Source organism: Sciurus carolinensis, chromosome 2, assembly GCF_902686445.1.
Source record: "Sciurus carolinensis chromosome 2, mSciCar1.2, whole genome shotgun sequence".
In the NCBI taxonomy this organism is placed as follows: domain Eukaryota; kingdom Metazoa; phylum Chordata; class Mammalia; order Rodentia; family Sciuridae; genus Sciurus; species Sciurus carolinensis.
The window spans coordinates 110,419,091-110,441,812 of record NC_062214.1 but is presented as its reverse complement, the minus strand read 5'-3'; the positions used below and the strand labels follow the sequence as shown (position 1 = coordinate 110,441,812).

Here is a 22,722-nt window from a genome sequence, read left to right as displayed (position 1 = left end):
TACACAAAAAGTTTTAGAGCTAAGAAGCAAGTTCAGCAGGATTATGGAATACAAAATCAATATACAAAAATGTGTGCTTCTATAAAATAGCAATGCACAATCTAAAAAGGAAATGAAGTAAACAGTTTTATTTGTAATATCATCAAAAAGAATAACATACTTAGGAATAAGTTTAAATAAGTGCAAGACTTTATACTGAACAGGAGGGGCGGGTGTGTATGTGTGATTCCTGGTACCTAAGGCCACCCCAAATCCACCCTGCTCAGGCATGAAAGTAACTACTTGTGAAAGCTTGTCTGGTATGACCAGCTGCTCTACACACTGGCCTGGCAGAGTTTCTTTCTACCACCTCTTGAGCTAACTGTGAGATAAGAGAGAAACAGGGATGGGGTACAGCCCATCCTGAGCAGCAGGACCAGCTGTGCGGTAGCCCAAGCCTGGGAGAGCTGGAAACTTCAGCCAGGGAGCTGTGGTTGTGCCCAGCTGCAAACTGGGTTAAGTTCCCAGCCCCTAATACAGCCTTAGGATCTTGGGGTTCCTGAGCAACCTTATATCTGTGCCCCTGAAGGCCTGGTCTCAGGGACCCTGCGCTTCAGAGCGGTCTTCAGGGCCTGCAGGATGGCAGCCTGGCTGTTTTGCACATTGTAGTCACTGAGCCTCAGCAGACGATCGAAGTCTTCCTCCTTGTAGGTCATGTTGTACAGGGCATAGGGGGACGTGTCCCTAGTGACATCCACTTGGCCAGCTGGGAGCTCTGCAGGGCTGCGCTGGACACCTGACCAGGGGTAGGAGAAAAGGACCAGAGGCTTCCACAGATGGCTAGGACTAGGCCTCGAACAGAGCACAGGGGAAGGTTGCACCCCACAGAAAGGGCGCTTGCTTTTCTCTCAGTTCTCCATTCCCTTTGCCCAAAAAAAGTCAATGTGAGTGGTAGAATATTATTTTTCAAGGTATGAGAAGTTTTCTGCTCCCAAATTCCTATAGCATTTTGACACTTATTCCACTATTCAGCCAGCTCCACAGTATTGCTCTACATTGCTTCTGGGTAAGGTGGAAATAGCCAGAATGAGAGTCAACTGGGTTAAAAAATGGTGGTAAGGAAGAGAGCTTTGGCTTTGTAAGAACCAGCCTTTGTTGGGAGAGAAAATTTCCCTAGAATTCCAAGATGTGGGCTGACCATATTAAGAATAAAGCTGGAAGATTTGGAATTACAGTGGGAACTAAAAGTTTGGGTGTAACTCATTGAGACAGAAATTAGGTTTTCCCACCCAGAGGAAATAAATTCTGACAAGTTGGTGGGAGGAGAAAATAAGAAGGAGGATAAGGGTTTTGATTTGGGGACCCTTAAGAAGACCAGCTTCCTGAGAAAGGGCTCTAGCCTGGGCTACCCAGCATAATAAACATGCCAAGTGACCTGTGCCCACCCCCACTACTGCCAAGAGCAGGACTAGAGGAACTCAGGGGTATCAGGGGTACTTGGGGAAGGAGCAGGCTAAAGGAGCTGGGGGTCATGACCATGAGGACACCTCCACAGTGACATCAGGATGCTGCTGGGATGTGGCATCAGCCACCAAGGCCAAAGATGCCTGTTTAAGACTTTGAGCCTTTTCAGGGTAGACTTTCTTCCCTCTGCATGGGTGACTGGGGAGAGGCTGGGGCAGGGCCTCCAGGGTCCAGGCTGCCTGGCTGGTAGAGGAGGGGCAGCCTCACCAGGGGCCGAGTGGTCCTTGAAGGAGATGTTGACCAGCGGGAAGTGCAGCAAGACAGGGGCCTCGGGGCAGGTGGGATCTGAGAAGAGGTGACACTCCTTCGGCTGGTGTTGGTCCTCAGGGCTGAGCTCCACATGGGGGAAGGGCAGCCCCCGAGCCCTGCAGTACAGCTCAGTCTGCTGCAGCGCCTGGAGTAGCAGAGAACCCACCCACCCACATCAGTGCTCTATGATGTGCTAGTCTGGTTCCAGCCCCAACTTACTCCCTCGGCATCCAGACATCAATCTGGTTCTGTCTTGCTTATGGCCCAGCTAAGCTGCATGTGACTCGAAGAGAGTCTGAGGATTCTAGGGGTTCAGATCTTAGGTGGGGTGTAGACCCAGCACCTTCCACCTCCATTTGGATTGCTACTGCTAGATTATTCAAGTTCCAGAGTCTAGAGGGCTTCAGTAGGTAACCTATATATGCATTCCAGCATTACCAAGTCCCTAGGGGAGGTGGGGCTGGATGTGGAGATGCCTAGGGTCTCCTCTCAGCTCTGTTCAGCAGTTCTTCTTTGGGGCAGGTGTGGTGATGTTTAACCTGCAGTTGTCCTGGGAGCTCAGGACCCTATCACCACCATGGCCCTTCCCCACTGAGGACCCGCGAAGGATTTGTGGGCTACAGGTTGCTACCTCTCCCTCCCTTATGCAGGAGGTGTGGGGCAGTAGCTCAGTGGCCTTGCTGCTTGCCCCTAGATCTTGGCCCAGTTGGACAGATGGTCTGGGATCCCCAGGGGGCAACCAGAGGCACCTCAAAGGGTGAGTTTAGGGAGTAGTTGAAGGAGAGTATGAGGTCCATCTTGCGACCGGGCCGGAGCATGGAGGGACAGCTGGTGTTGATGAAGTAGCCCGGGTCCACAAGGCAGAGCTGGGGTTCCTGGGGAGTCAGTCGACTGGGGGTGGAGTCTAGTTGGCAGTCTGGTGGGAGAGGTAGGGACAGTCAGAAGCAGCCACCCTGCCACAGTAGCCCACCTACAATGTTCACCTCCACGTCCCTTCCTTATCTCTGGTGTCACTCCCTGCACATGCCACCCCAGCCTTTCCCCGAGACCTCCCAATGTGATCTTCTCCAGATTACAGACCAGAAATGAATGCTGTGACCCCCAAGCATCTTCCAGTCAATAGCCATGGTTCATCCTCATCCAGGAGTCCAACATTGTTATGGAACAAATGGCGGCCCTTACCTGCCCAGATGGAGAAGTCTTTCTGGTTGCAATAGTCCTGGTGCAGCTGCAGGCCATGTAGGAAGTTGGCGCCACACTGGTGGAGGGGTCTGTCAGTCAGGAAACCCTTAAATGCCTGGGCCAGTGCTGTTCCAGGCTTCAGCCAGGAAGACTCCATCCATGAGGAGGTTGCAGTGGAGGCCACAGTTGCCTTCTCTGCATCCAGAGGAACAAACATTACTCCAATAAGGGGCCTGGAAAAGTCCAGCCCTTCTTCCCCTCACACACCCTACCCCGTCAACCAGTATATAATGGGAAGCAGCCTCATCATGGGCTCCCCTCAGTATCCCCTCTCCTACCTAGGTTCTGGATCTTGTCCTTAATGTGCTGTTTCCAATCTCCCCCAGAGCAGGTGAGGTCATACCAGGTGTCCAGCAAGTTTAGGGAAAAAATGTTGCTCCAGATACCTGAAGACCAAACCCACAAAGAAGTCAGCTCTCAGGCCCCAGTGTCCTGTCTTTTCCACCTGGAAGCCAGTGGTTCCCACCCTTGAGTGCTGACAAAAAATGGGAGCTGGAAGAAGGCTTTCCTTCCAATGGATCTTCCCAACTGCCCAACCCCTGCCCCTCACCCTGGGACTTTGTCCAGACCTGAGCTGCAGGAATAATGTCCAGGAAGAGGCCTAGTAGAGTGACCACTTCTTACCTTCCAGAAAGCAGATCTGGGACTCAGGAAGCCTCTTCATCAGTTGCCCCATGAAGAACTTGGAGCCAAAGAGCTCAGGAGGGACAAAGCCTCCATACTTCAGGAACCCAACCTCATAGGGGGAGAACTCAACCCACTCTAATGTGGCAGGAAGGAGAGGCAGGAATGTGAGGTGAGTGGGTTAGGGGAGGCCAAGTTCTGCCAAGGGTCAAAAATACTGCCCTTTGGCAGGCCTCAGCCTTCCTCCTGTCGGACATCAACTCAGCAAATGTGAGGAATGCAGGCTCCTGGGCTGACCAGCCCCACCCTACTCCATCTGCATGTTCAAACACCACCCTCAACAAGGGCAGGGAGCACCCCAGGCAGCTCCTGGGCCTACCAGCACCACCACCCTTTTCAGAAGTTTGGGCAATCTGCACAGGAGTTTCCAGATTGAATTCTCTGGGGACTCTCAGGGTGCAGAGGATTTGGGGAGGGTGTGTGTTGGAGGATGGGGTGAATAGGACTCTACCCTTGAAGTCGAGGGTATCCAGATTATTCTCTTTGACATTGAGGCTTAAGTAGAGGGGCAGAGGGTTTTGACCCCGCTCCAGTGCGACTCTCTGTCCTGACAGCTTCTGATCCATCACCTGGGATTGGAGGACATGAGGACCCAAATGAGGGTGGGAGCACCATGGAAGCAGCAACTCTACCAGGACAGGGGCAGGACAGGAACACAGGCTGGGTTTTGGGGGGTGTAGTGGGTATGTGCAGCCAGTTCTCACTTATGCTCCCATGTTCTCACCAGGCCTACATGCAGGGTGGCCATGAAGGGCTCTGCAGGTTTTGTACTACCTATCTTGAGGGAGGGCCATTCCCAAAGACTACAGTGCCAAAGGTGTGTCTCCCACGCCCTTTACCTCCTGGTCTTTATGAATCTATGGGTGGAGTGGAAGTGGATACCAACATAAAGACACACACACGTATGCATGCACACATTGCTTTCCAGAAAACACACCACAATCCCCTTTTAGTACACACTGAGTTATGCCAGGGCACTTACTGCCCCTTTTAGGGTTCAAGTTTCAGCCTCCTTCAAATACTTTCCTGGCCTTCCTGCCTCCCTCTCATCCTCCTCCTTCTTTCCTGCTATATTTGTATGAGGTTGTTCCCTGTGGTTTATTCCTGCCATCTGTTTCTAATTCTCTCTTTAATAAAATGTCAAGCTCTGTTTTTGATGGCAAAGACGATGACTTGCCTTTAGGGGGAGCCCCCACAAAGCCTCCCTGAGTTCTAGGGACACAGAAAGTTCACATTCTATTTAGAGGTGTGCACAGGGCTCCTCTCAAGTTCCCTCAAGGTGAAAGGTGAGTGATGACAGCTTCCCAGAGCCCTGCCTTGGCAAGGATGGTGCTGCCACTGCTGAGACTGGGGTTTTGCTGGCCCTGGGCTGTTCAGGACAGAGTAGTACTCACCATGCCTGTCTTAGGCTCTTCAAGGCAGAAGGGTATTGAGTCCTAAGGAGCTCCCAACTTGCCACATCAGCCCTTATCTCCAGATTTACTAACAGAAGAGGTTAAATTTATAGCTTGCTGGGCCTCTACTGAGAATAAGTCTATCAGAAGTCACTTTGAAATTTGTCTTTTTTAAAAAACTCCCTAAGGGGCCTGGGGTTGTGGCTCAGTGATAGAGTGCTTGCCTAGCACGTATGAGTCACTGGGTTCGACCCTCAGCACCATATATAAACAAGTAAAAATAAAGGTCCATTGACAACTAAACATTTTTTTAAAACTCCCCAAGAGATTCTGAAAATCATCAAGATGTGAGTCCCAGGAGTCTAGCCCAGCCTACCCAATAAGAAGTCTCCTTTCCATAACAGTGGCAAAAATCTAGACAAGCAGTGTCTTTCATCCTCCCTGGAAGTCCTTCTGTCACTTGACAAGAGCACTCAGGTGTCAACTCATGCATCTTTCCCCCATTTCTTCAGTGGCAGCCAATATAACTTGAGTTCTAGAGGGAAACTGCAGAACAATCCCCAAACAGGGCCTGAGCCCCTGCCACAGGTGATGTTATCTCAACAGGTCAGTGCTGCATGTGACACCAGTAATTTCCCTTTTCAAAGTCTTTGTGTGTGTGTGTGTGTGGTGCTGGGAATTGAACTCAGAGCCTTATACATGCAAGGAAAGTGCTCTATCACTGAGCTACATCCCCAATCTTTTTTTAAATTTTATTTTAAAAAAAGACAGGGTCTTACTAAGTTTCCCAGGGTGACCTCCAACTTTCAATCCTCCTGCCTTAGCCTCCTGAATAGCTGAGGTTCCAGCTGTGTATCACCATACCAGCTTCAATATTTGTCTATCTCTCTATTTATTTATTTATTTATGGTACCTGGGATTCAACCCGGGGGTGCTTTACTACTGAGCTACATCTTACTAAGTTTTTGAGACTGACCTTAAACTTTAGATACCCCTACCTCAACCTCCTGAGTTGCTGGGATTTCAGGTGTGCACCTCCATGCCCAGCTTAATGTCTTTTTATTTAGCAATCCTGTCTGTTCTCTTTTGATAAGTATAATGAGGAAAAAATTTAGCCTTTTATTACAGTTTCACAATTTCTGCCCTGGGGAAAGTTTTGAGAAAGGATGAGCAACCCTTACGCCTACTGAAACAACCTCAAGGATACACTGTGATAGTTCACAACTAAACTGCATAGGATTTTCAGTCTCTAACCCTCCAGTTTCCAAGTAAGTATACTCAATGCTGCAGAACAACATTCTGACAACTCAAGGTACCCACTGGATATGTTGGTGCTTGGTACAGTGTTGGCGATGTGTTGATCTTGTTCAGGCAATGTACATAGTAGACCAAAGTGTATGTAAAATCTTTTGTTTAGTGTTGCAGAAAAATATGTAAAAACTTGTTCACTCAGGAAAGGATAAGAGAAAAACTAGGAGTTTCTCCTATGGAATGGTAAGGAGCTTCTAAGCAGTTCAGGACTTGCCAGCAAAAAATTAAAGAAAAAAATTCGAAAGAGGTTTGAGTAGTGGCACACGCCTGTAATCCCAGCAACTCTGGAGGCTGAGGCAGGAGGATCACAAGTTCAAAGACAATCTCAGCAATTTGGTAAGGCCCAAGCAACTCTGTCTCAAAATAAAAGATGAAAAGGGCTGGAGATGAAAAGTGGTAGAGTACCCCTGAATTCAATACCTAATACCACACACACACACACACACTTACACACACACACGAAGAAGTACTTTGCAAAGCACTGGTATATAACTGGTACGTGTGTTTGTGTGTTTGTGTGTGTGTGTGTGTGTGTGTGTGTGTGTGGTGTAGTATGGTGCTAGGTATCAAAACCTGGCTTTGCACATCCCTGGCAAGCACTCTACTACTGAGCTACACCTTCAGCATAACTAGTACATTTTGTAAGTGGGTTTTTATAAAAACTGAACGAATATTATAGACATAAGTAGACTGAGAAATTCATTCTGAGTAATGTTTCAGGGTATAATACTTCCCTAATAATACTTGATATTAATGAAATTGGGATTTGTCTTAAAAGGAGTTATATTTTCTGATATTTCACAATGACTTCTTATACTTTAGTATTTCATAGAGGCAATAAATACCTGTCTTTACCTAAGACTTGTAAAAATTAGAAATCAACACTAAAATTATCTGAATAAAAGATTATTTTAAGAATCACATAATGACTGGGTCTGGTGGTACATATCTATAATCCCAGCAACTCAGGAAGCTGGGGCAGGGGATTACAAATTTTGAGGCTAACCTCAGCAATTTAGTGAGGCCCTAAGCAACTTAGTGAGACCCTATCTCAAAATAAAAAATAAAATGGGCTGGAATATGTCTCAGTGGTAAAGTACCCCTGGGTTTGATCCCCAGTACCAAAACAAACAAACAAACAAACAAAAATATAGTATAATAAATTATCATTAAGAGGTAAGACATGAGAGCTAAGAAAAAAGGAAAAATATAAATTGAAAAACCTGTATATTGGGACAAAATTTTAAAACAGCATAGGTGCTCATTATAAAAATATATCTACATGGTCAATAATGCCACAAGACTTTACTCTTGTGAACAGTAAAAAAATGAATTTAGTTTGTCTTTTTGAAAATTACTATAAATCTTATACATAAAATCATGCATTAAGTCATTACTAGAGGATGAAGTGGTAATTAAGTAGAAATCCTTTGTTTAGCCTGGAATCAAACTAAATTTCCTGGCATCTTGTAAAGTGAACTGTTATAACAAGCTTCTCCCCACTATGGTAACTAGTCATTGCCAGCAGGCAGAAAAGTCAGTCAGTAAAACACAGCACCTTCAAACTGAATTCTTCAAAACTTATATAATGCCAGGAATGATGGCACATGCCTGTAATCCTAGCAACTTGGGACTCTGAGGCAGGAGGATCACAAGTTCTAGGTCAGTCTGGGCAACTTAGTGAGACCCTCAGTAACTTAGCGAGACCCTGTCTCAAAATAAAATAAAAAGGACTGGGAATGTGACTCAGTGGTAAAATGTCCCTGGGTTCAATCCCCAGTACCAAAAAAGGAATGGTACAAGAATATTAATATCTAGAATATAAAAAGAATTTCTAAAAAATGATATTAAAAAATAGAAATTTAGAAAAGTATTTTAGGAGACAATTCATGGAAGAGGAACCCAGATGATAAATAGACTTGAAAATATGATATCTCACTAAAAATCAAGCAAATGAAAAACTACAATGAAGTTTGTTTTCTTACCCATAGATTAAAAAAAAATCAGTCTGCAGAAGATGTAGAGAAAAAGGAACTAATGCACACAGATTGTGAGGCTATGAATTAAAACCACTACTTTGGAGAACAATTTAGCAGAGCTAGGAGAGTTGAAGATGTATAGACTCAATGGCTCTATAGTTCAACTGCTGGATATGTATCTTAGAGGCTTAGAGAATCTCTAATATATCTGTATAAGGATTCTTGTATACAGTTGTTCACTCAAATAATGTGTTTTTCTTAAGGGTATGTATTAAAATTATATGTAATAAAAGTATGCATAACATAGGTATATTAAATATATGTAATTATATGTGATAGAAAATAGACTAAAGTGTACAGGCTATAGATATGCATGTGATGGTGTGGGAAAGAAATGGGACAGGGGAGGGCATATGGAGGCTTCAACTCTATCTATAGCATTTCATTTCTTTGGTTGGTTGGTGAGGTCATGCATATTCATTATATTGTTTTTGTACTTGATTCATTTTCTTAGTTGTGAAGACAAATAATAAATATTGATATTTGAATACTAAATATGTTTAAAAATAATAAAAGTAAGAACTGTTTGTAGTTTCTAAGTAACACTGTGCTTGCCACAGAGAATAAAATTTAAAGAAAAATTTAAGTGACTTCATTTCCTTCTTTAATATCCTTGACAGTTCCCTTTTTTTTTTTTTTTTGGTACCAGAGATTGAACTCAGGGGCACTCGACCACTGAACCACATCTCCAGTCCTATTTTGTATTTTATTTAGAGACAGGGTCTCACTGAATTGCTTAGCACCTCACTTTTGCGGAGGCTGGTTTTGAATTCGTGATCCTCCTGCCTCAGCCTCCCAAGCCACTGAGAGTTCCCTTTTCTTCTGTGGTGCTGGTGACTGATCCCAAAGGCCTTGTGCATGCTAAAGCACAGGCTCTACACTGAGTAGAACCCCCAACCAGTTTACTTTTTGTTTTGCATGTTAAAAGATGCTTTTTGTCTTTTAGTTGTTTCTAATCCTTTTGAAACTTTTTCAGATAATTGTATATGATAAAACAATAATGTGAAAGAATAATTAAATTTTAAAAATTATATCAATTCATGTAAGATCCAGCAGTTCATTTATTAAACTCTCCTGGAAGAAACATTGTGGTCCAAAATTTATATGCTCAGCATTGTCTTGATGTTGTTAGGATAATAGTAAAGGCATATAACAGCTAACCCTTTATTGCTTACTCTATGCCAAGATGCCATTGAGTGCTCACAACACACCCAAGAGGAAAATACTATTTTCGTCTTCGCTGTACAGATGATTAGAGAGGTTAAGTAATTTGCCTAATGATACACGACAAGTAAAATACACTTAAATTAGATCCCAGGGAAGTCTGTGCTTTTAAGACTATCTGAAGATGAGGAAGAACAATAACATTCCATATTGCAGTATAAATAAATAAAAGTGATTATAGAAATCTAACTGTCTCAAACCATGCAAAAGCTTTGTTTGCTTAACTGACCTGGACTGATCCCCAGATCGTGGGAGGTCCAGAAATTTCTGCTACATGGCAGTTAATTGAAGAAAAGCCTAACTCAGAAAGGTGACATACCAAAGTTGGACAGACACCAACAGTTCCCAGATTCTTTAAGAAATGCCCATACCCACTCTGCCCCATCTGGGCAGGTGCTCTACCTGGCCATGCAGCATGGACTCCAGCACCAGGGCCCACAGGTCCACAACTGTTGTGGGGTGGCCCTGCTCAGCCCGCAGCTGCAGCTCCCTGCGATAGCTCGCCAGGCACTCTGGGGAGAAGGCCTCCAGCTTGCTCTTAGCCAGATGCTCCCTGGCGTGACTGATGGGTCCCTCGAGGTCCCTCTGTGACCACTCAGGATCTGAGTACAGGTGGGCCATTGTCCTGGGAGAACAAGGAGGCAGGACGATGCTGAAACCCAGAACGGGGTGCTGTAGTTCCTCCTTCCCACCCTTCATCTACTCCCAGCACCTGGCTCCTGTTGACAAGGATCTGCCTGTTTAGAAAATGTATGTCAGGGCTTTCTCTTCATCTAGATCAGTGATGATGAATATTAATATGATATGAGTTATATGTACATTAATTTTCTTCTTTCTTTTTCCTTTTTCTTTCTTTCCAGTTTTTTTTTTTTTTTTTTTTTTTTTTGGTATAGAGCTGGCTGACTATGGAGCCCAGAGTCTCACACTTGCTAAATAAGCACTCTACCAATGAGCCACACTCCAACCCATAGGTAGTTTTAAATTTCCAAGTATTCACACTAAAAGAGTATAAAGAAACCAGTAAAAATTAATTTTAATGATTCAATATATCCAAAAAGTATCATTTCAACATGTAATGTTGATTATTGATAAGTTACTTATGTAATTTGTTTTTTTTCAAGCTAAGTCTTCAAAATTCACTATATATTTTATATTTATAACATATCCAAATTTTGCTTTTTGTTTTTGTGGTACTGGGGATTAAACAAAGGGCCTGTCTCATGTGAGGCAAAGTTTCTGCCACTGAGCTACATCCCCAGTCCAACACATCCCAACTTGGACTAGCCACATTTTAAGAGATCAATAACCACATATGGCTAGTGACTACCATGTTGGTCAGCACTAAGCCCTACTCCCACCTTCATGGAGTTGACTTCAAGTCCTTTCAAAATTTGCTTTTAACAGCTGTCACCTAAATTTATCTGAGGTTTATTTCTATTTTACTCCTTAAAATCGTATTTCCATGAGACTCAAGGGGGTGAACCTTTAACATCATAAGCAGGATGAGGGGGTAGGGAGACAATGCCATCTTTAGGTAAATCAGCATCTCAACTTCAGTTTCCTTATCTATATCATATATGAGCAAGAAGAGAAACTACCTCAAAAAGTGTGTGCGTTAACCAAGATAATAACTATGAAATTTTAAAAAGATCCACCAACTTGGAGCTCCTGGTATGTGTCAAGCATTAGGTTAAATGTTTGACGTGGCTGTCTATTCTAATTCTATGGCATATACACACCCATTTTGGAGATAAGCCAACTAAGAATCAGAGGAAAGAAGTTGCTCAAGGTTGCCCAAACCTGTATGTGGAGTTACTGAGATCAAACCCAGCTCCTTCTGCACCAGCAACCTCCCAGTTCCTTGGTAACATCTGGGAAGGGGCCTCCTGCATCACCCCTCCCAGGGCAGCACTTCTGGATACATCTGTCTCCACCTTTTGAAAAAGCTGCGTGATCCCCATCATGTCTTACCACTGATGATCATACTGCTCATACCCACTTGACATCCTCATATAAAGACTCCTAGCATCCACTCAACCTCCCTCTGAGACCTGGCCACCTCTGCTGCTCCAGCCCCCATCACCCTCACCATGTAGCGCCTGAGATGCCACTGAAGTAGGTCACACAGTCCAGGAGACCCAGCTTCTGCAGGGCCAAGAGGTGGCCATAGAGGGAAGTCATGGCCCGGGCCCCTCCTCCTTCAGCCATGATACCCACAACAGGGACCTGGAACACATACAGATACAGACCAATTTAACAAGAGCAAGGATGAGTTGCCTCCTTTCTTACCCAGGAGTCCATCCTGCTTCCTGCCTCCAGGGAGCGGATATTGTGACTCTGGAGTCAGGGTTAGAGCTAGGGCAAACCCTTACCAAAGAAAGGACAGCTTTCAGCCCAGGTCAGAGCCCCCAAAGGGAGCAAGAACCCTGACACTTACATATAGCCCACATCTCCCCACAAACCCCCATTATCCATTCTCCAGTGCCTGGAGTATCTGTAGAGGGCATAGGAATCGATACCGCTTTAAGGCCAGTTGGAGTGTCTGTACCCACATCTCTCCTGCAACCCCAGACCTCATCCTCCTTCAGGTCTCTATCCAACTGCAGGGCCTGCTTCAGGGCCTTGGCCACCACTTGCTTCCTCCTGCTCAGGAAGGCCTGTTCCTCCGCACACAGATCGAAGCCCAGGCGAACGGCCAGTTCCTTAGGGCTGGAGCAGTGGAGGATCCAGGGGTCAGGGGACACCATGCATGGCTCAGTTACTGATTGACTATCTCCACAATGAGTTGCCAAATAACCTCCCTGCTCCAACCCCAAGAACCAGAGCATTCCCCTCCCCTGCCCACCACTTACTGCCCCCACAGATTTGAATGCCCCTCACCAGCTATCTGCCTTGAGCTGCAGCCTCACTCCTGGAGCCTGAAATCAAAGCAAGAGACCCTGCTCAGAATGTCCCAGGTCCTGAGTCAGACAGGGTATTCCCCTGGGGCTTGGGTTCCTTCATCTTCATCCAATTGGCATTTCCCATCCAGCTGAGGCCACTTACATTTGTAGCAGGAATATCGATGGTCATCTGTTTCCCTGTGGTCAGGGACCTCAGGGGCACAGTAAAGTGCCCAGCTGAGTTGTCTGAATTCCAGCCACTGTTTCTGGAACTCTGGAGGGAAATATTCATTCATTTGTTCATTTGACAAATCCTGAGCATCTAGACTATGAACAAGACAGTCCCAGTCCCCCCCGATAATATAAAACTAGTAACAATTATGATTACTAATAATTATAAACTAATCATGGCTAGCTGTGGAGGCACATGCCTGTAATCCCAGTGACTTGGGAGGCTAAGGCAGGAGGATCACAAGTTTGAGGTCAGTCTCAATAACTTAGCAAGACCCTGTCTCAAAATAAAAAATAAAAAGGACTGTGGATGTGGCTCATTGGTTAAGCTCCCCTGGGTTCAATCCCCAGTACCAAATCATCATCATCATCATCATCATCATCATCATTGTCACCATCATCATGGCTAACATTTAGTGCAAAAGCATTGATCTCACTGAATCAAATTTACAAATTTATAAAGAAATGGGCAATAAACTGATGTTAATGAGTGTTGTAAAGGACATAAGCAGTGTGATATGATGAAGTAACCAAAGGTGGGGTCTGTTTGCAGTGGGGAGTCAGGGAGCGATCCTCTGAGGAGGTGCAATTTGAGCTGAGATATAAAGAAGGTGCAGGGGGCAGCCTTGGCTGGAACCAGAGGAAAAGAGGGAAAGCATGTGGCGTGTTGGAAAAGGAAGCGGAAACAGGCATGGCTGGACTATCATGAACAAAGGGAACATGGAACAAACTGAGACAGCAGAGGTGGGGAGGGGTTAGGCTGTGCAGGGCCTTGTGGACACAGACATCAAGTTTTATTCTAAGAGCATCATTGGATAATTCCTCAGAAGCTTCAAAGACTGACAAGGTGTAGCTGTTCCAGCCCCTGCAAATCCTCCCTGTCTTCCAAGGGTGGTGTCCCTAACTGGGAAAGGCTAACAAGGTCACAGGGGGCCTGGTGTTGGCAGGAGGAAAGCCAGGAATAGCTGGAGCTGGCTAAAGGCTGGAGTTGGCAGGAGAGTCGGAAAGTGGAGACCCACCCTCAGGTGCCCACTCAGCTCTGCATCTTGGGATGCCAGGTAGTGGAAGCGGAAGGCAGCGGCTGTGTCCAGGGTGGATGTCTGTGTGTCTTCATATGACCCCTTCAGCCCCAGCTCCAGTTCCAGTTTGTCCTGCCCTGGGAAGAGTGAGCAGTTAGCATAAGCGGAACAAGAGCCAGGAACCCAGCTGGGACTTGGGAAACCAACAACACTGGTTGGGCATGGCGAAGTCCAGGAGGCTGGACCGTGGTAAGCAGTATTCTGAAAAGGGCTCTCTCTAGCCTGCTGGGCCTCACAACCCCCATGGGATTCCCACATCCTGTGACACGGTCTTCTTCAGGTCAGTGGCTCCTCCTGCCCAGAGGAGACATGCTGCCCTCATGTGGTCAAGAAGGGAGAGGCAAGCTTGACCCTTGCTCAACTCCTGCCCTCTGCAGTTCTCCCAGAAGCCTTTTTCTGCCCCTCTGACACCCGCCATGTTCCAGGTGAGTTCAGACCTGGTTCTGAGCAGGTCTCACCTGCTGTCAGTGCTGTTCTTCCCGCTCTGTCCAGGCAGACATCCAGGCATGACAGCTCTCGGGCCTGGGGCAGACCACATCATAGGTAGAGGCTCTGCAGGGTAAACTGAGGCCCCCTCAACCTCAACCCTCTGAACCCCACTGTCCTAAATCCAATACACACTAATAAGAAGTGGGGTTCAGAATGAGCCTGGACACAGGAATCCTTCACTCCATCTCAGATCTGTTGCAACTGCTCAGCCTGAAGTTCCACAGCAGCTGGAGGACCCCATCTCCACCCCGACCCCAGCTCTCCTGACTTTACAGAACTTCTGGAATTTCTGAAAGCCCCCAGCTCCCAGGTACAGGTCCTTCTTCTGTTTCTCTGCAGCCTCGACCTGGTGGGTGTCTTCCACTACAATGACTTATAAATAGCGTGTACAGACATAGGTCACACACCAGGATGATGAGTGGGGTGATAGAGAAACACTGAACACAGTAGTGACTAGAATGCCTCCTGTCATCACTTAAGGGACTTGCCTTGACATTTTCTCTGTTAAGGACCCTGGCAATGGCCCTGCCCACCCTTGGCATTGGCCCTCTCCGTAGAACTGCTGAATTTACCAACACACTGTTGGCCTCTGGTGCCCCATAGAAAGGGCAGCTGTCATGGGTATGACTCCATTTTAATGTATATTCTTTAAAAGAGTAATCCAGTTCATCAAACTGGCACTTGCACATCTTTGAGGGTAAGAGCCTCCTTAGATTTTGTGCTAAGACACCTTCTCTGACCCACCTAGGCCTTTAGCTCCCAATTCCTTTTCAGTATGTGGGGCTGAGGACACAGGGCAGAGAGCTTCTCACATGAGGCACTCGCCACCTTGTGGCCCTTCCTGTCCACTGCAGCCTCATGAGCTTGCTGCTTAAAGAGCTGACCAGGAACCTCCAGATCCCAAGGAGGAGTTAACTGAACACTTGGTCCTGCCCTGATTGCTTAGGTTGGAAGCACGCTACACTGGAAACTCCCTCTGAACCTCAGTGACCTCAGTATTGACAACCTGAAGGTGGTCCTGGCTTACAGGACTTTACTATGACTTCCAGGGAAGAATTCTGAGTCCGTCCCTAAGAACATGGAGCTCATTACACAACTAAACACCTTCAGAAAGTACCTAAAAATTTCCAAACAATCCCTCAGTCATTCAATTTTGGACCAGAACCTCTTCTCAGCAGAGTCCACCTCCCCTCTCTCCATGTGCCCTTTAGCTCCAGGATCCCCAAGCCCCAGGTACCCAGGAGTTCACCTGGCTGGGAAGCTGGGGATGGTCTACCACAAGTCCTGTCCCTGCCTTGACCCTTCTCAGCCACAGCCCAGGCACCCTGCCCCCTGCTCTGGGGTGTCTTCCCTAAGCCTGGGGAAGGTGGTTACCACAAGAACATTGTTGGTGATGAGATTTTCTGGAAAGCCGGATCTAGAAAAAAATCAAACCATTTAGAGTCTGGTCTTGCAAAGACAAAGGCATCCTGCATTGACCTGCCCCCTGGCTGCTGAGATTCCCACGCAGGTGAGTTCTCCCAGGGTGATGCTGCAGGCTCTTAAATCCTGGCTAAGATTTGGGGTGAGGGAGAGAGGCCTTTGCAGAATGGAAGGTGAGAGGGAGAGAGCAGGCTAAGGGAAATGTGGGCTTCTTGTTCTCAGGACTCTAGGACCACTTTGGCAGGATTGAGGAGATAAGGAATAGCCTGGGATAGACAGATCCGTGGGGCCTGGGTCAGGGCCATTTCCCTGAGTAGAGGGGTCCTCAGCCACTCCCTGGGGATATCACTTACATTTTTTCCATCAGGAACTCCACATCCAGCTCTTCCCGTCCCTGAAATCAAAGAGGATGAGCAAATCATGAACATTTACAGTTGACAGTCATCTCGAGCAGTCTCTAAAAGGAGCATGCTTTTGTTGCTGAAAGCTCAGTCCTTGTCCCTGATGCCAATTCAGTAATGAGGACACGGTTTTGAGAAAAAGGAGAAGCATGGGGGACTCCTGTCCCAAAGGCTGTGATTCTACCCATCAGCAGAAACAGGGGACTTTTAAAGAGGTGATTCTATTCCACGTGTTCTCTGTTGGGAGTCGTAATTCACTTGTTAATTTAGGAGATAATCATCCCCAAAGTCTGGATTACTTCATTCCTATGGTGGGTGTATACTCAAGAACAGAAAACTGCCTAGTATGGGGAAAAAAGGTAATCCTGTTTCCCCTGAGATTATGGAGGGGGAGCGATACTGCAGAAGCAGGGAAAGAGGGAAAGAAAGAAACAAGTCCATTTTAAAACTAAGTTGCTGTGGCAGAGCAGCAAGGCATAACATGGACCACAGTTACTCTTTTACAATTATTTCCAATTTACAAATGAGGAAACTGAGGATAGGGCAAGAAGGGTTCCTTACCCACATGACCTACAACTAGTGAGTCTATAGAACCGGTCTCATTCCCTTCTGGGACCCCAAGCTCTGGGCCAGGCTGAAGAGGAAGACAAGGAGCACAACCGAAGGAGGCTTGAAAATGTCCAGGCCTCAATTCTTCTTCCTCTTGAGGAGGCCCCAGAACACTGTCCTTCTCTTCCCCAGCCTGCAGCAGGAAGAGCCCCAGGACCTTCACAGAGCAGGCCTTGGGCCCTATGAGCAGAAGTGATGGAGCCCACACTGCCCTGAGGTGGTTGCACTGAGCTGTGTTTTGAGGGATGTAGCAAGTTCTCCATCTCCCAAAACTTCCTCTCAGATGACTAAAGCTCCTGCTTGAGTGATTCAATCTGCAATTGCACACTAAGCCAGTTCCTTTTCTATTAAAATGCAAATATCTCTGGGAGAGGTTTACATTTTTCCGTGGATGAGTTCAACCTAGCTACATTCCTCAGATGGGAGAAATTGAACAACTTCCTCAGCCTGGAACTGGAAGAAGTGGATCTCATCCAGACCTCCCACCCACCTGGGGATCCAGGAAGAAGGTTTTCCTGAGCAGTTTGCCAGGGAGGACTTCTGAGACATCATAAAAAATCTTGAAGCAGATGTCATCCTTTGTAATTAAGTCTTCATCACAGATGCTCAACTCTAGAACATTCTAGGGAGGGACCCAAAAGAATAATTTAGCATATTATCTACTCAAAGCACCAAGAGCTCACATAGAACTGTAAAACTTAAAAGAAGTACAAGGAAATCCAGCAAAGTTCCTAATTTCCCCCTCCTAATCTTTGTTTTTACAAAAAATAAAATAAAATTCTATCAAGGAAATTTGTCCCCATTCTGCTGCTGGTTCCATGAGGTGTACATGGATGAACTTAGAGGGGATCAGCAGCTTGGTAGAGGTTTGTCCTGTAGCTGGGGGTGGAAGGACTGTGTTCATTTGTTCACACATTCTCTCATGTGCAGTACAGCCGGGGCGCGAAGACGCCATCCCCCCAGAGTTTCTCTGCATGCACTCCGGAGGACGTATGTTCTACCCCAAGAACCCTCCCTGGAGGAGGAGGGGTCTGGCCTGCCTGCAAGTGACTGACCAGGGGTACCATGGCCTTTACCTTGACCTGACTCTGGATAAGGAAACTGAAGGTCTCATTCCATACAGGATGACTGGAGTTGGTGACTGTTTTGGTCTTGAACTTTGTTCCAGGAGTGGTTGACATCTGCAGGATCACATATGGGTCTACCTCACTCACTGCAATGTCAAGAGAACCATCAGTAGAAAAAAACCCTCACATCCTTTTCCAGGGGCCTTGCCAAATTCCCACCAAGACCCCAGTGGCTGCTGTGGACTGCTCAGCCCAACCCTTAGGCACTTGCCTGGTCCTTTCTCAAGGGGTCCCATCCTCCCTGCACCCTCGGGAGCCCAGGAGAGTTACTTACACAGGTCATTCCCGTGCAGCCTCCGAGCCTCCAGGATGGTCACAGTGAGCTGCCAACAGGCTGAGGCTTCTCCCTGGAAAGAAATATCAAACTACTGAATCTCTCCTGCTCATTCTATTACCCATACCTGGAGCTGCTGTGCTGCCCAAGTCCCTGGCTACAGACACATTCCCACCAATCTTGCCATACTTGGTGATATTGGCAGGCTGCCACCTTTGTCTACCACTGTCCTCAAGCTAATGGTTCTGGATTGTGGCATTCAGGGAATGGCAGACTACCCTGGGGACTGTTTGTGGAATCCTTTCTTCCCTTAGGATCAGGATTTCAAGTGTAGAGGACAAAGCAAGGAACTGAGGGCCAAGGAGCGGTCACTTCACTGAACAGTTGGGAGTAAGCCACACACAGAGCTCCCATGGAAGATAGTCCTTTGGTGAAGAATATGACCTGCTTCCCAGCATCCTGCCCTTAGCCCTCTGGACAGAAATTGGGCCCATTTCTCAAAGGAGGCTGAGACCCCAGAGCCCGGTGGCTTTTGAAATCCACTGGGACTAACAAGGATCTCAGCCTATCTGTCCTTTCTTGGGCATGAATTAGGCAACTCCAGGAGCCTCAGGCACAGTGAGCAGTAGGTGTTGTGGGTAAAGGGTCATTGTGTATGATGATCAGGAGGCCACATGGGGCCTAAGATATACCCAAGTGATAAGGGAGAAGAAACTGGGCAGAATATGGTGGGGCAGAGAAGATAAGCAGTGAACAGGTGACAGGAAGAAAAGCAGAAGGCAGAGGGTATGGCTGAGGCTGACACTGCTAGGATTCAGGGGATCTCAAGCTTCTTCATCCTGGTGTCTAGCCTCCTGACTTTTTCTGAGCACCCTGCACACACTTCTGATAGTAAGGCCTCACAATTTGAGGTAATTCAAACAGGCCTGGCAAGACTGTGGGCTGACCCCAAGGAAGGTCATTGGCCTTGCATCATCCTAATAAGGAACCTGCCCAAGAGGACCCCCACTGCAGTGTATGACCCCAACAGGAAGAGGCTGCACAGGGAAGGTTCTTATCAGAAATGGGCATCACCTGCCCAGGGGAATGTGTATTGTCTAACCCAGCAGCTATGCCCGACCAAGGTGGTAGGACCTCAATGGGTACCACTCACATGGAGGCATATGAAATGGTAAGCCCTGGAGACATGCAATATGGCAGCCCTGAAAAAGAACCCACTGATGTTCCCCATGTCAAGAAAATCCCAAGCTAAGACTCCTGCCACTCTGTGGGCTCTGCCACCAGGGTAGATCCACACTGAGTAAGGATGACCCTTATCTCTTCACTCCCACCCACTCTGTTCCCACCCAAGGAAGACAGAGGCAGCATGGTGCTAGAATAAGAACAGGTGGCATTGTGTGGTGGGGAAACAATGGTGTGGAGAAACCAAAGCTGGTTCCTGACTGTGTTACATGACTGACCCCACTTCCTGCAAGTAACTGGAAGTTCTCCATGCCCGTAGGAACTGATCCCTGCACAGATGCTGCCAGCTGTGGGCTAGCTCTGTGCCGTGGAGACCTGACTATTCACTTCCCACAGACAGCCATAAAGGACGATGGGCTGCAGCAGAGCAACTCCTGACTCTGGCCCTGCCCTGCATCTTCCCTCTCCCACTCCATGCTGAGTGTCTCTGTCATTTCAGCAGAGCACATGTGATCCTCCCAGCAAGGTAGATTCGTTTCTGTCTTCTTGGGGATTAACTCCAGTGACATCAGCAACATTTCAACTTGTTTAAGGCAAAGGTGTAACTGGAAGGGTTTTAATGACTTTTAGACACCTGGTTCCATCCTTTATCTGCCTGCCACAGAGAAGGTGATGACTGGGATGATCCTGGGGCCCTGCAGGGTGTTGAGTTTTAATGCTGCAACTCCAACACAGAGGAAGGACAGAGGTAGCCAGGCCTCACTCCCCAGCTCCTTCAGCCAGCCAAAATTCCACAAGTTCACAGCCTTTGGGTGCTCTAAAGCTATTTGGAGCCACTGAGAAGTGTCCCCTTTGCTTGATTTCCAAATAGTCACCATCCCCAATTTTAGTATCCTTGTCCATTTCTCCTTCTAGTCACTAAGCCTCTCAACCTCAGAAAGCCCCCACACCCCAATAGGTTATTTTTCCTAGGGTGAAGCTCCAACTTCCTTCATCTCTGTGACCACTGCTAAATTGTGACAGTAATTGTAATGACTGGTCCTCCCTAGAAAGGCTCAGGGGCCATGTTTGCCGGGAAGTTTCATGAGAGGCTCAGCACTGGTCCCTGTCCATGGTAATGTTGCACCCCAAGGGAGCTTGAGTGGTTGATCCCTTGTAGACTGGGGTACAGAATATCTGTGACCATAATCCTAAGTCTTTGTTAAGAACAGAGAATGAGCAGCACTGTCCTTTTCAACTGTTGTCCCTCAGTGACGGTGAAGGAGGCTGGAGAGAGAAGGATGGACGCTATGGGCAGAGCCTTGGGCCCTGTACCTTCCTGAGTCAGGCTGAACTCACTCTCCCAGACCACACAGAGGCATGTCCCAGAACAAGTTCCTGGTATCCAGCCTTCCCTGACAGCCAAGCTGCTGCCACCTGGGCAGGTTCCAGGCCCTCATTCCAGGAAAGAGAACAGTGAAGCTGTGCCTGGATCTCGCCTGCCACCAGGGCTTACAGGCTGGGTGTTGAGGACCTGGTTTTAGGGCCCAGTCCTAGGAACACCAGCCAGAAGCAAGGTGCTTCCCAGGTGTAGAGCAAAGTCAGACTCCTAAATCCCGTAGTCTACAGGCTTTTGCTTTTAGCCCTAGGGCTGGACTCAGAGCAGGCAGGGGGAGACTGCACAACCTTCTTCAGGGAGATGAGCTGGAAGGGTGGTATTTCAAAAACTTCCACAGCTGACTGTTCTGAGACATGGGGCTCCTGATGGGAAATAGTGATGAAATCAGGGCTTACTGGGTCCTCCCATGCTGAAGCCTTGGGTTCTCCCTGAACCCCTATAAGAATATTTCCACTGATGCATGACTTGGGGATGGATCCTCCTGACCTCAGGCTGGAGCAATGGATATTGTCCTTCAATGATAGGGTTCCCTCCCTATCTTCCCAAGAATTCCTTGAGTCCAGGCTTCACTGACCAAGTCTTTCCCAGGAGTACCAGTCAGGAGCTGCTTGTCTAGATACAACTCAATCCTGGGTCTCAGGACCAAGGTGAGAAGCAGTCCATCAGGGTCTGGAAAGGAAGGACTTTTAGACAATGACCTTGACACACTTAGCTTCCATTATAATCCCTGTTTGGGGTACCAGGGAAGACCTGAGGAGTCATTTCTTTTGGCCTTGGTCCCTGGCAAAGGATGAGCAATCTAGGCTGAGGGGAAGCACATGGCAGGGGCCGAGCAAGCAGTCTATAGGTCTCTTTGGCCTCCTGTAACCTCCCAGTTCTTGGGCCCAGTAAATAATCAGCAGTGGATGGGGATTTGGGTTCCTTGAGATTCTGAGACACACAGGGTGATCCAAGGGCCCCAGTCAGTTGTGGGAAGTCCATTGGCCTAAGGCAGTGGGCTCTGGGCCTGGTAGCCCTTGTAACATGCAACCACTGTTCTCTGATGTGGGGCATGTGCCTTTGGGAGGAGGAAGAAAAGGGGTCAATGGTACTGTTGCCTGGTCACTCATGGTAGAGAAGGGAGGCTCTGCTGACCAGGCCTCTGCTTCTATGGTGCTGCTCACATACCCACCCACTCCACATCCCCAAGCACAGACACCCTCACCTTCTCTGCCTTAGTCTATGCAGAGACCAGAGCCACCCTGGTTTCAGAATGCACTATGACCCCAGGCCCTGTTTGACTGGTGCCCATAGGCTCTGCAAACACCATTACCTGGTGAGGATGGCCAGGTGGTCCTTCAGGTGACAGGATCTCCATGCCAATCCTTTCAACTCCACTCCAGGCCCAGCCCCTGCCAAGATGTGGACTCCTTAGCTGAGTGTTGGGGACTATCCCAGTGAAATGGCTCCAACTGTGAATCTGCCAGCCCCAGGAGTGCCACAATCCTATAAACAGGATGGGACTCCACCCCTAGGTCACTTTGTCAGCCCAGCACCTTCTTTTCTTCCCCAAGAGGCTGGGCCAACCAGCATCTCCAGAAATCTCTGGCAGGGCACCAGGTCCTATGGGTGGAACATCAGCACAGATGCAGCCAGGGGCAGGCAGTCAAGTCCCAGGAGAAGTGGTAGGAGGTTGGCTACCCTGAGGCCAAGGGCAGAGGATGGGGTAGGAGGAAGAGCCAAGGAAACCCTGCCCCATCTGAGCCAGACAAACTACCAGGGGAGTTGGGTTGAGCACATGAAACCAGACAAGAGACCAGAATACATTGATAGCCCTGTGAAGCCAGGAATCCAAGCTACAATAATAAGTGCAGTTGCAGTGGTCAGCCCTGTGGGAGGACATCCTTGTCACCTGTTCCTGAGTAGACTCCAGAGAGTGGCAGAGGGGTCTGGACACCTCTGACCACACAGGTCCTTTACCCCCTACTCCATCCCATGCCCTCTGATTCAGCACATCCTTGGA

The 22,722-nt window shown here is 47.6% G+C and overlaps 1 protein-coding gene across 1 annotated transcript; it reads right to left on the bottom strand.

Annotated features, from left to right (window-relative positions):
• Positions 1-537: 537 nt before the first annotated feature.
• Positions 538-22,095, bottom strand: Pla2g4d (phospholipase A2 group IVD). Its single transcript, XM_047542388.1, has 20 exons — positions 22,033-22,095; positions 18,161-18,233; positions 17,836-17,972; positions 17,250-17,381; positions 16,103-16,143; positions 15,702-15,744; positions 14,297-14,360; positions 13,779-13,915; positions 12,692-12,802; positions 12,527-12,564; positions 12,220-12,355; positions 11,736-11,872; positions 10,049-10,271; positions 4,130-4,247; positions 3,619-3,756; positions 3,273-3,380; positions 2,935-3,129; positions 2,502-2,668; positions 1,711-1,897; positions 538-775 (listed from the first exon to the last, which is right to left on the bottom strand). Exons 1-20 carry the CDS (start codon positions 22,075-22,077, stop codon positions 549-551), a joined length of 2,457 nt encoding a protein of 818 aa, XP_047398344.1. The 5' UTR covers positions 22,078-22,095; the 3' UTR covers positions 538-548.
• Positions 22,096-22,722: the final 627 nt, after the last annotated feature.

Excerpts from the sequence above, each read along its gene's own strand:
- Pla2g4d (XM_047542388.1), bottom strand. The coding sequence starts at position 22,077 with ATGGAGATCCTGTCACCTGAAGGACCACCTGGCCATCCTCACCAG. Across the intron at positions 4,248-10,048 it reads AGTCCATGCTGCATGGCCAG|GTGATGGATCAGAAGCTGTC; the intron begins GTAGAGCACCTG and ends CTCCAATCCCAG. Across the intron at positions 776-1,710 it reads CAAGGACCACTCGGCCCCTG|GTGTCCAGCGCAGCCCTGCA; the intron begins GTGAGGCTGCCC and ends ACCCCTGGTCAG.